Raw genomic sequence first — 13127 nt, forward strand, 5'->3', positions numbered from 1 at the left:
GAGTGAAACTATGTGTAGCCCACACCATTTCACAATAAATTCCACACAGAACAGGAACTGGAATATAAGAACATCCTTAAATGCACCAGAGGAATACAATAAACATTCTTACAATACCTATGTGAAAAAAACTTTCCTAACAGTGACTCAAAATAACAAACTGTGCAATGAATTTCACTACACATTAATCAACTTTCACAAAGCAGAACACAAGATCAAACACAAATGACAAACTGGGAAATATTATTTGTAACATATGACTGAGAAGAGTTTTTAGGAGCCCTAATACACTGAGCAAGATGCACAACTTTAACTTGATAGAAAAGGGCAAAAGAACAGACAGTGCACAGAGAAAAGCAAAAGGCCTTTGGATGTGGAAAGATGCTTAATCTTGCTCACCAGAACAATGCAAATAAGTTTACTCAGTCCTAACCAGTTTGGCTCAGTGGACAGAGCAGCGGCCGGAGGACTGAAGGGTCCTGGTTTGATTTTGGTCAAAGGCATGTACTTCAGTTAAAGGCTCGATCCTTGGCCCTAGTGGGGACATATGCAGGAGGCAACCAATTGATGTCTCTCACATCAATGTTTCTCTCTGTCTCTACCCATCCCTTTCTCTCTAAAAATCAATGGAAAATATCCTTGGGTGAAGACTGCCAACAACAAAAAAGTTTACTCCGCTGCCTTTCAGCCTGAAACATTCAAATACTGGCTGGGCCTGGCTTGGCCACGGGGAAGGAATGGAGTGCAAGGGTACAGCCTAGAGGAAGGGGACCTAGCTGTTATGGCAAAATCACATCTGCTGCTACTGCTGACCCATTACCTTCTTGGAAACCAACCCTGAGATATACTAGGTAAAATAGGAAATGGCATGTGCACAAGGTTTTCCTGTGACATGATTCATAACACAGAATTTGGGAAGCTACTCAAATGCCCATCAATGGGAATGCCCCAATAATTCCCTGGGCACCACATCCCTTGGTTGTATAAAGAAGCGAGGAAGGTCGCTATGTGCTAATATGCAGACACCTCCAAAAATATGCAGGAAAAACAGGATGTAGGACAGAGTCTATGGCCAGCTACCTTTTGCTCCTATTCTCCAACCCAAATAGGAAGGCTACACCAAAGACTAATAATGTCACCCAGGCCTGGCGGGTGTGGCTCAATGGTTGAGCATTGACCTGTGAACCAGGAGGTCACTGGTTCAATTCGGGTCTGGGCACATTCCTGGGTTGTGGGCTTGATTCCCAGTAGGGGGCGTGCAGGAGGCAGCTGATTAAACATTGTCTCTCATCATTGATGTTTCTATCTCTCTCTCCCTTCTCTGAAAAAATAAAAAAAATAAAATAAAAATAGCCGAAACCGGTTTGGCTCAGTGGATAGAGCATTGGCCTGCGGACTGAAGGGGCCCAGGTTTGATTCCGGTCAAGGGCATGTACCTGGGTTGTGGGCACATCCCCAGTGGGAGATGTGCAGGAGGCGGCTAATCGATGTTTCTCTCTCATCGATGTTTCTAACTCTCCCTCTCCCTTCTTCTCTGTAAAAAATCAATAAGATATATTTAAAAAAATAAATAAATAAAAGCCACCAAGCAGGTAGGGTGGGAGAAGGACGAAGAGTCTGGCTCTGCATGTACGTACCTGATCACACAGCTTTGACTGTGCAATCATCAAATGTTTAAGTTACTTTTTAAAAAATGTAACTTAAAATTTTTTTAAAAATTTTAGAGAGAGGGAGGGAGAGGGAGGAGGAGAGAAGAGAGAGAGAGACATGGATCAGTTGCCTCCCACACACACCCTGACTGGGCATTGAACCCACAACCTGGGTATGTGCCCTGACCTGGTGACCTTTCAGTGCATGGGATGCTGCTCAACCAACTGAGCCACACCAGCCAGGGCTAAGTAACTTTTAAACATGGAAAATAAATAAAAGAAAATGAACCCAAGTACTTAATCAGGATGATAGCCTAACATAAACAGAGAGAAAAATGACTCCAAGTGACTGCAAAATCCACAACCTTTCACCTTAATTAGAAGGCTCAGTAACTCAAGAAACTTCCCACTACAAATGTCAAGAATTCTCAGACAAACAACAGACTTTGGGTCTGTGGAAAGACATGGTTAAGGTCAGTCCACACGTCTCTGTTAGAAATCAGGAAGTGAAAGAAGGTGGATGGTCCTGGCAGAAAACTGCAAGAAGCCAACAGGGAGGAATCCAACCACTGGCCGAAGATGAGGCAATTTCAGCCTAAAGAACTAATAAACACATCAAAAGTATTGCCCTGGTCTGTATGACTCGGTTGAGTGTGTCCTCCTGTGCACCAAAAAAGTTGCAGGTTTAATTCTAGGTCACGGCACATGCCTGGGTTGTGGGTTCAAACCCTAGTAGGGGGCATGCAGGTGGGAGCCTATCGATGTTTCCCTTTCACATTGATGTTTCTTTCTCTTTCTATTGATTTCTCTCTCGTTCCCTTCCTCCCTCGCTAAAATCAATAAAAAATTCTTTTAAAAATCCTAATGACACTTAAGAAGAATTAATGATCACCAGTGAAGATGTGAGAGGGCCAATTCAGTCTAAAAATTAGGGGGAAGGAAAGGGACCTGCCCTTCCCACTCCAACAGCAGAGAAGCTCTTCACAGAGTACCTGCAGAGGTGGATGGGGATGGGATGAGAAAGCCATCTCCCTGATGGAGCCAGGCAGCCACCAGCAATGCATGAGGCAAGGACAGCACAGATGGATCAGGAACTTTATAATGGATGAATTTGGCTGAAGACACCTTAGTCTACGGATCAATCTTGGACTCAACACCAAGTACACAGCACCACCCACAAGTTTTCTTGCCAAAAAAACAAGTTGAATGTGAAAATAACCAAGTCCCAAGGCCTAACCACGAGTGTACAGAAAATAATAATGGATAGTGGAGCAAACCAGGCACCAACTTGTCCCCCCCGCCCCACCCCCACCCCACAAAAACCCAAGGGCATTAAGAAAAGGAGGGAGACGCACTGCTGAAGAATGAAAGGACTCAAGGCCTGACAAGCACACAGCAGGCCATGAGTGGACAGTTATTTGAACACAATGATGAGGGAAGTCCATATATGCAGACTCAGTGGAATATGGGTATGTTAAGAAATTACTATTAATAAGTGAGTTAAAAGCAAAGTGGTTATATAAAAAACACACAAAAGATTGAGGGGCACCACACTGTATTACTTAATTGGGGGGAGGGCAGGAGGTAATGAAATGGGCCAGGGACAAATGCTTTTCATTGTCCCCTCTCCCACCCAGTATTCAATTGAAAATATTCAAATATTCACCAATTAGCAAGTAACAGCAAAAGTCAGAGGATACTACTCACCAGCCACAACTGGAAGCAATTTACACACAACATTTCCTACTTCCTGCACTTAATGATTTAACTCCCTGAATCTAGTGGGGTTAGGGACTGTCCCAAGGCTCCATGTGGCCAAGTCAGTGCTCATCCTTCTGCTAACAAGCTAAGCCCCTGGCCTCTGTCCCATGGCCCCCCCTGCATCAGACTCCCATCTTCTCACCACGTGTTCTAGAATGGTCTCCCCTGTGAGCTCATGGCTCAACAGCAGGTGGGAAGGCCTCTAGTTCTAAATAAACCGACAAAGGCTCTACCTGTCATGAGACTGACAATTCTCCACGCAGAGTCTTGGTCTTTGAGCGGCTCTCCTCAGGGAGAAATGCACTGCAGGTTACTTATTGCAATGTTTTTCCAAATAAGTCCTCATTCTGGTATTAGACTGTTCAGAACTATGAAACTGGTTTAAAACAAACTTTGAACTTGTAACCTCTCAAGTCTGGGCCTGAAAATGTGTACTTACAATGTTACTTGCTGATCCTGTGCCTTTTTTGCACTTGGAACTGCCCATCTACAACATGCCCCTGCTACGCCATCAGCTTCTTGTAAATGTCTCAAACTCTGGGAAACCCTTGAACTTTCAGTTCACTTACCCCAGTTCTATTACTGAATTAGTGGCGTTTCACTAAAAATGCCAGGAGGCTCCAAATGTTGCTGTCCCACCTCTGAACTATCAACCTGCTCCAGTGGTGGGAGAGCCTGAAGAAGTTCGAGTGTGCCCACTCGGGAGGACCAGGCCAGAGGACACTCACCTGGGTCTGCAGCCTAGCAACAATATCCTTCCGGGCTTTCATGACGGCGTCCAGCTTCCCAGAGACCATAATGGAGAGGCCCTGGTCTTTGGCAAGAGACAGCTCCAGGTGAGCTCCTGTCCTCTGCATGATCTCAAGGCAGATTTTTGCTTGTTCACCTTCTCCAAACTGGTTCATGTCCTTGTATTTTCTCTCCTCCAGGGGTACATGGAACACCTGCTCAGAAAAGGACCAATGGGGAAGTTGAGACAGCAAGAAGAGAAGCAAGGATATTTAAATGTCTAGGCATGGAATATTGGAGTCTGTCCATTAAGTGCCACTCCTCTACCCACTGAGGGAAGGCCCAGAGAGCAGTGAAGAGATAAGCAGGTGCCGAAGGTAATGAAGGCCGACCTTCTAGTGAAGAAGCAACCACCCCCAACACAGTGAGCGCAGTGAAGGAAACAGACAGAGTTGAGAGGCTGGGCAGGGCAGAGGTAAGGGAGGTTCTGAGGATGTCCAGGAAGGACCCTCCTGAAGAGTCAAGACACAGCCGGCTCTGCTGGGAGGTAAGGACGAGTGGAAGAGAGAGGGCAAAGGCTTAACAAAGTCAGGTGTGAGAACAATCTGAGCGGCAAAAAGGAAGGGGCCAGACCCCTCAAGCCACCTTGCATTGAGATGGTGTCAGCAGAAGGAGACATCTGACTGCCAACTCGGGACCCCCAGCTGCTCTGTGGAGATGGGACTGAACATGACACACTAAGCTGCGCGTTAAAAAGATTGGGAGAGCCCTAGCTGATTTGGCTCAGTGCATAGAGCGTTGGCCTGTGGACCAAAGGGTCCTGGGTTTGATTCTGGTCAAAGGGCATGTACCTCGGTTGCAGGCTCCTTCCCAGCCTGGGCCCTGGTTGGGGCTCATGCAGGAGGCAACCAATTGATGTCTCTCACAAAGAATAATGACTAAATACAAAAAAAAGAAAAGAAAAAGATTGGGAGACACCTATTGAAAGAAGATGATCAGATGCAGCTAGTTATGAGTCTGGATTTGGAGAGGTGCCCTCTCAGCACAGAGGTGGACAGGTGGCAATTACCAACTGTGACCCCACATGAGTTCACAGACAGAAGGCAGAGGAGATGACTGCTTCAAGACAACAGGACAGGTCTTATTGGAGGTACTGATGGGGAAGGGTGAAAGGCAGGGGCAGTTTCGGGAGTTGGGAGCAGAGACGGAATTGCAGTAGGCTGAAGAACAGAAGGAGACCCATTCCTTCTGGGTGCTGGGGACATAGGTTAGCATGAGGGCAGTGAACTCCATGGAGCAGCCCTCCATGGAGCAGGGGTGGGGATGGGCTAAACCTGAAGGCCTATTCCCTCTGCACCTCCCCAAGCACTCTAATCAGATACTCCTTCTTCCTCCTGGGAAGAGCAGGTAAAGAAAGAGTGGCATTCCTACCTGAGTGATGACAGAAGCCTTGATGGGCCGGATCTTGTTACCCCAGGCGCCTGCAGGTTCCTGGGCGCTTTCCAAGCAAGCTGCTTTCTCAGGGAGTGGGGGGAAGGCATCCTTGTAGGTTGGAGGGTCACTCTCTTCTTCTGAATTTAAAGTGGCAACTGGACCAGCCAACACAGATTAAGAGGAAGCACATTGTTTTCAGTATCAAAAGAAAAAACACTTGGGAGGTTTTAATGTCAAAAAGAGAACACTAATTGCTCAAGTGACAGTGACCTGTCTCATTCAGTGATGGGAAAGGGCCCCAGGAGTCGCCAGGCTCAGCACCCCCAGGTCCAACACGTGAACTGTAGAGGCCAAGTTGATGTGAACTTGATGGCAAGACCCCTGCCCTGGAAGCTTCCCTGTGAAGGATCAGCTCAGACACCGGGCACCCCACTCTTCCCGTGATGAGGTGAGCCCCTTGAAGGCAGGCCTTGCCCTCACAGTCTTCTAATCCTGTATTTTTTTTTTTAATCATAATTAGGGCAATGCCTGGCACAGAGCTGGCCCTCAAATTTGCAGAATAAAGTAACGCTGCTGCCAGGTATGGCCTTTCATGTACAACGTTGACAAGAACTCCAGCAGGGACTCCTCACCCTTCTCAGGGAGCAGCAAGCCCTGGAAATCAGGGCCCCTCATCATTACCCACTTCCATCCTCCATCCTCACCATTCACACTCCATGAAAGCGGGAGTGTGGCTATTTGGAATCAGCCTATATGCAAGGCCAAGCACAGCGTCTGGCAATGGGAGGGCCTGATAAAACTTGCTGTGGATGGTGTGCACAGAGCAGTGAGATAACCTTTGGGTTCACACAGGCCTACATCCAACTGTGGGTTCACCACTTCTGTCCATGTGGCTAAGCTATACCCAAACACCAATAAAGACACAGTGCTTGGGTTCTGTCACTACTTTGCATCTGTCACTCATCTAGAAAGGGATATGATATGTACTCCATAGGGCTGCTGGGTCATTTAGAAAGACCCAGCACTACAGGCACTCAGAATCAAAGCGAGGAAGTGTCCAGGTCTCCACAACCCAGAGAGGATCACTTGAAAGGTGGCACAGGTGACTGACAAAATGAATTTTTAATTTTAATTACTTTAACTTAAGAACCAATATCCGATTCATTTATAGAAAACTTAAGAATGTTTGGAACAACTTGGAATAGAATAGCCTACTCTTTCAAATGAAAATTTTATAAAATCAAATACAGATGAAGGGTTTTAGATAAACATTTGGTGTGCAAATCAAGCTATCCTGATGTTGTAAATGGAGACCAGATTCTGAAGAAAATAATGTCAAGTATCATTTTTTCTTTCTACATTAAGAGATATTGAAATAACAATGTTTTAGACATATTCCTCCAGATGAGTGTTCTCGGTCATGGCCAGCTGCTTTAAGGAACTGAGAAGCCAGGGAGGGCCCAGCCTTCACCCCCCTGGTGGGCTCCTGACAGTGTTCTGGGGTGCTCCACAGCCCAGATTTAGTTCAACACAACTGGGAACAGCAATTTTGAAAAAAGAATCATATTAATTAACAATGATCAAATTCATTGGCTTTCCAGAAAGTTGTCCACATTTTAAATCTCATTGAGTCCAGATTCACCTATTACTCCTGGCTAGTTCCACCCTGCACAGAAAGGTAGTGCAAAACCAAGTGCACAAGACAGGTGGGCCCTGGCCCTACCCCAAAACTAGTGTCAAATGCACTTCTACAGATTTCAAAAGGGCTTGGAGGGAACGCTGTCTGAAAAGTTAAGAGTTTGTACAAAGCTGTCACCTTTGATCTGTTGCGGAACCAGCCCACTTCGGTGTTCAGCAAAGCTCTCTTGGGTCAAAACTGCAACCGAGCTCATGGTTGATGGGGTGCCCACACACAGTCCTGGTGAGGCACTGGAGTGGGGAATGAGGAGAGAGAAGGAAGTCAGGCATAGACAGCTCTCTATATCCACGAGACTGTAAAGCTTTCAACCAAGAATCAATTCTCTTTTACTAACCAACTATACCTTACTTTCCTCACTTACAACCTCTAATGTAAGTAAGGTGATACCCAAACTCTCACCAAGTGAAGAAAAGAAAAATGCAAATAAAGGAGGGTCCTTGGACAACTGTCCCTTCAAAAGTTGCTCTGTAGTTGAGCAGATGGAGGCTCTGGCTGAGAGGGATCAACACCAGAAAGCCAGGGCTCACAGATACAGTCTGCACTCCAACTACTAGGGCCAACTAGAACCCACCACGCTGTGACCCAGCAACACAGATCAACATCTGGAAGGTTCTCCGAACAGCGGTCTCAGTTATGCTGTCTCTCTATTCACCAAGTTACCTCCTGATGCTTATAATACAATGTACCACATGACAGTTGCTACCAAAAAGCCAATCAAGCAGCAGAGGCAAGGCTCTCATCCAGGGCTCAGTCACCTGAACAGCACTGCAATGCTAAGGGGGCTGGCTGGGGGGCGGGAAGAGCAGCCTTACAGCACTCTGTGGCAACAATGTAGTAGCAAAAGGCAGCAAGGACTGCCCAGATGGGCTAAGTGCCTCTGACATATGCTGATTGGTTATTCTCCAACATCCTATCGCCCAGGTGTGGGAGGGGACTTGCAGCAGGTAGAACCTGGTACAGGGGCACCTCAATTAGGGCAGGAACTGGAACCCACTCCCAAGCCACAGTACTCAGTGGGATTCCATGGGACTCCAGCTCTCAAAGCCATGGCTCCTTTATTTGGAAAACAGGGCTTATAAGACACCGAGGCCAGGGATGTTAGCTTCTTCCCCCAACTCTAGGTGAGCCCCATGCTAATATAATGAGGAAGAACCCCCCTCTTCACACAATTATGTACCAAGTGTCTTATACTACCTTGGCAAAAAAAAGTATAAGAAGGCCAAGTAATTTAATTAGAAGAGTGAGTTTTTACATAACTTTAATAATTCAGACCTCTCCCCAAGTTCAAGAAAATTAAGCTCAGCATTAAAGAGAAGCAATATGCAAACTCAGATAATCCTGAGCAAACATAATTCACATTTAAGAAAAAAGATTAAAATGGATGGATGCCAGACGATACATCTGAAGGGCACACGTGTACACACTGCTCAGGCAGGACCTGATTCTCTCTCAAGAACCACTAGAAACTTAAGGATGAAATGTACTGGAAGGAAGTATACACACAGCCCAAGGACAAGAAGCATTCAGACAGGACAAACTTACCAGCAAAACGGTCAGTAGCCAGAAAGTCCGTCCTGAGGCCACCTCTGTCAGCCTGCCAGCTTTTGCTGGTATGGGACAGGAAGGAAGAGGGAACAGGAGAAAACCAGAGAAAAGTTACTTATCTGCTCTGTACAAACCAGACCCTTTTACCTCCCAACCAAAAAAAGTCAAAATAGTATTTAAACTTTCCCAATATTTAGGCATTTTTCTTGGGGGAAAAAAGGAAGCTCTGCTCTTAGACCATTAGCTCCAAACAAAACATACTGTAGTAAAACCTGAACCATCTTTTAGAGCAGTGGTCGCCAACCTTTTGGACCTCACGGACCACCAGTTGGCGACCGCTGTATTAGAGGACAAGTTTTCCAGGGACCTTGAGGGAGTGATCCCTTAAAAGCCAAAACTTTTTTAAAGTGTAACCATTTTGAAGTAAAATCCTCACAAAATTGATGGTTTGTTCTCCGGCATGGTTATGTACCTTTTCCCTATACTCCTCCTAATCTCTGAATACTGAGCCAGATGAAAAAAAGGTTCTGATATTATGCTATGACATAGAATGTGGACCTTGGGGCCCTCTGAACTTTTAAGGGTAACTGGGAGTTACTGTCTTTAAAAGTCCTTTGCTCCCTTCTAATCCACGAGGTTTTAGAAACCAGGCCAGGAAGCAGCAGGGTTGGAAGGAACTTTGCAAGGCCATCTGGGGAGAGTCAAGAACTCCTCTATGAATTAAGAGGGTATGGGTCATCCTGCCTTGGGGGACTTTGGGATAGTGAGGCTGCCAGGTCAGTTACTGCCACTTTAGGCAAAATACCATATGCTGGACAAGGTACGATAAGCCAGACTAAATAACAAAGGTCAGGCACGGGTCATTAGTGGGAGAATCAACAACAGTAACCTAATTGAAGAATAATGCCCCCATTAATATGCACCGCTCAGGAGCTAGGAAGACAGCTCATGCAGCAGACTAGATTTAAAGGGGTCTCATCGTCCCAAATGGGACAGACCAGTGGCACTTCAAGATTTTAGAAATCCCTGAATGCAGGGCTTGGGCAACCACTTGGGGAAAGTTCTATGACCCATAGGCCAGAGCCTCTGTGGGGCCCCAGGCCCACCCTACACACAGATGCACCCTGAGACCAAGGAAGAAAGTGGAGACAAACTGACTAAGACTATTTACTTAGGAATTTGTCTCCAACTAATTCTAATCTGCAAGTTTTAAAGATTACGGTGAGGAATAAAGAAAGCCTTTCCATTAAGTCATAGTATCAGAGCAGCACATCCACCCAGGTCTGACAGGAAGGGCAAGCACTCTGTGGGATTCCCAGTGTACATGTAGCCAGTCCAGAAGAAAGATGGAGGTGTTCCAGGTCCAAACACTGAAAATGAAGCCAGGACCCTGGAGTCCAACTGACCCTCCTTTCTCAGAATTCCCACTGCAGCTGCACACACTCTTGCCAGGTGACCTTCCACCTGAACAACATCCCACCCGGGGTTGTCCCAGGCACCAACATAAATTCTTAAGATATACACACATCCACTTCTCTTTTAAAAAATACGTTTTTATTGATTTTTAGAGAGAGAGGAAGGGAGAGGGATAGAGAGAGAAACATTGATGAGAAACATCTTTGACGGGCTGCCTCCTGTACGCTCCCTACTGGGGATCGAGCCTGCAACCTGGGCATGTGCCCGACCGGAAATTGAACAGTGAGTGACCTGTTGGTTCCTGGGTTGATGCTCAACCACTGAGCCACACTGGGTGGGCAACATCCATCTCTGAACAAGTCAGGTTCACACACATAACCATAACAATAGCCACTCCCTCTCCTCTGTGCTCCCACCGACTAGTCTTCCATCTTTTCTGGACAAGGCGTCTTCATGTCCCAGTGACAGGCACACAACAAGCCCATGGAGCTCAGTCACTATCCATGTCCACTCCAGCCACAGATCTGTGACCAGCCAATCCCCACTCTGCACTTGGTATCACACACAAAATGGGACAAATTCCTGAGGATCTCTTCTGATGTTACTCATACACCTTTCAAAAGTCAACTCCAGCTAGCCCTTCTATTGGACTCAAGAAAGAAGCACTGCTGCAACAGATCCTAATGTGCTGCAGTCTCTAACGCCCCCACATGTGCACAGGCCCTCAGGCAGCTGAGAACAGAGTGGACCTCCAGAAAACTCCAGACTGGTCTGGCAGGACACACTAGGTCTCCCATCTTCAGATTTCAAATGGCAGTTTGAATCTGAAATGTCACAGCTGAACAGATTATGTGAATGGATTTAAATTAAGCAATAGATTTAACACCTAAGGTTCTGATATCATCAAATAAGGCTATCATTTTTCTTCTAAATTTCTCAAAACTCCCACCTTTAAAGATTCCACTTTAAGTATGTATCTAATGACTCCCATGTAAATTAGATCTCAGCCCCACCTGAGGCTCTGAGGTAAAGCCTTACAAAAGGCCAGTACCAACCTTACCCACTGGCTCCAGCTGCGCCTTCACAGACAACCCCCAACAGACTTACTCCTGTTCACAAATGTCTTTTCCACCTCACAAGTGTGAACACGGCTGCAGGTGGTCTCCACTCTAGCTCCTTCACTTGCTATCTTAAGTTCCCAGGAGACCTTAGACAGGCCCAAAGAACAGAGACCAGACATCTACTATCACAATTTCTCAGTTAATCTAATAATGGTGCTCAAATCAGGATTGAAAGGGACCTTAGACATTACTCTATTGCAGTCTTTGAACACCACCAGAGACAGGAACCACATGGCCTTTCAATGGAGCCACACTCCACTTCTGCTCCACTGTGTAGCTGTCAGAACAGTCTGCCTTATGCTGTGCTAAACCTACAACCTCTCTCCCCGTTCTGGCCAGAGAACAAGCCCACTCTTCCCTACTACACTCCAGATGTGTGAGGCTGTGCCCCTACTTCAGTTGTTCCCAAGACGGCCCCAATCCCTTCATTACTGTGGTGGCTCTCAACTACTTTCCCTGCACTAAGCATTCAGGTCCACCCATACAAATCTCAAACTATTCTCAACCTGGACTTCGAGTGTTGTTCCTCAGGGTAAATGTCCAGAGCAAAAAAAAAAGTCACATCTCAAATGATAAGTATGCAGCAAACAGAACTAGAAAAGGAGGGTGGGTGAAGCCCAGAATCTTCTCTTCCTCTCAGGGAACATCAAGCGCTCTTGACCCCCCCACGTGGGAGAAATGTATAGATTACACCTGAAACTTGTTTTTAAAAAGCACACTAACAGGAAAATCTTTAAGAATTGTACTTTTTTGCTTTTAAAAACAAAGCATAAGTTGATTCCTTGTGATGTTTTGCCAATTACATATTCAAAAGGATAAATCTTTGCAAAAACTCACAGTAACAGTCCAGAAAGAATGTTACCTCCAACTAATGATAATCTCGCACTTTACATAGAGATAGGACTGAGTATGGAGAGTATCAAAACCTACAGCTGAAACCCAGGGCTTCTCCCCTCTTCTTCCAAAATTAAAATTTACTTCCATCCCACAGCAAACTTGCAAGGGAAGTTTTTTAAAGTATTTCTCAAGATCCATAAACCAAACTTGATAAACATAATATCCCCACAGGCCGAAAAAATCAGCAAGCCTGTTTCAGATCAACCGGAGGAGCAGGGAGCAGAGGCGGGCATGCGTGTGTTCCGCCAAGTTCTGGAAGTCTGCACCATCCCGCAGGAGGAACTTTCGCAGATGCCACCTCAGCACGGCCCTCCCACAGGCCACGCGAGCCCGCGGGCGGGGACAGGCTTAAAGGGGCAGGAGCACGCTCGGCCTCCTCGCCTTCCATCCAAATTCGGTATTTTTCCATAATGTATTTTTCGTTCGGGACCCTGGGGCACATCCAAGTTGCACTCCAGCCCGAGGAGAGCGCAGGCCCAGCCCTGACCACGTAGGCGGGTGGGCTGGCGGCAGGTGAAGGTGCAACTGGACTAGCAGGCCCCTCCCGCTGTCCCAGGCACCGGCTACCCTGCGGGACAGACTTCTGTGAACCAGCCCCCCTCTTGGGGGAGGAGCGCTCCTCTTGTGGGGGGTGGGAGGGGGAATAAGGGGCACGGCCCAGACGCCCACGTCACCGACCTGGGCCCAGGTCGGCCGCACCTCACCCTGCACCCGGGTTGTGGGGGTGGGTAGTGCAGAGGGAATACGACCCTGTTTAGGGGTAGAGGGTTGGGAGGGGCGCTCTCACCTCGGCACGGGCGAGGCCGGCGGACGCTGGACTCGGGAAAGTTTCTTACTCTTCCCTGGCCAACGCCGCGGCCCATGCGCAATGGTGAC

General features: G+C 47.0%; 1 protein-coding gene across 2 annotated transcripts in view; it reads right to left on the minus strand.

The window, feature by feature from the left end:
• Window positions 1-13127, minus strand: part of HDLBP (high density lipoprotein binding protein) — a 74053-nt gene that overhangs the window by 25818 nt on the left and 35108 nt on the right. For both annotated transcript variants that reach the window (XM_006760528.2, XM_006760529.2), the window contains exons 2-5: window positions 8815-8879; window positions 7390-7502; window positions 5571-5728; window positions 4139-4354 (exon numbers count right to left, since the gene is read on the minus strand). In XM_006760528.2, coding sequence (XP_006760591.1) covers window positions 4139-4354; window positions 5571-5728; window positions 7390-7465 — 450 coding nt within the window. In that variant the 5' untranslated portion in view covers window positions 7466-7502; window positions 8815-8879. The remainder of the gene's footprint in view (window positions 1-4138; window positions 4355-5570; window positions 5729-7389; window positions 7503-8814; window positions 8880-13127) is intronic.

This window comes from Myotis davidii, unplaced genomic scaffold, assembly GCF_000327345.1.
Source record: "Myotis davidii unplaced genomic scaffold, ASM32734v1 scaffold370, whole genome shotgun sequence".
In the NCBI taxonomy this organism is placed as follows: Eukaryota; Metazoa; Chordata; class Mammalia; order Chiroptera; family Vespertilionidae; genus Myotis; species Myotis davidii.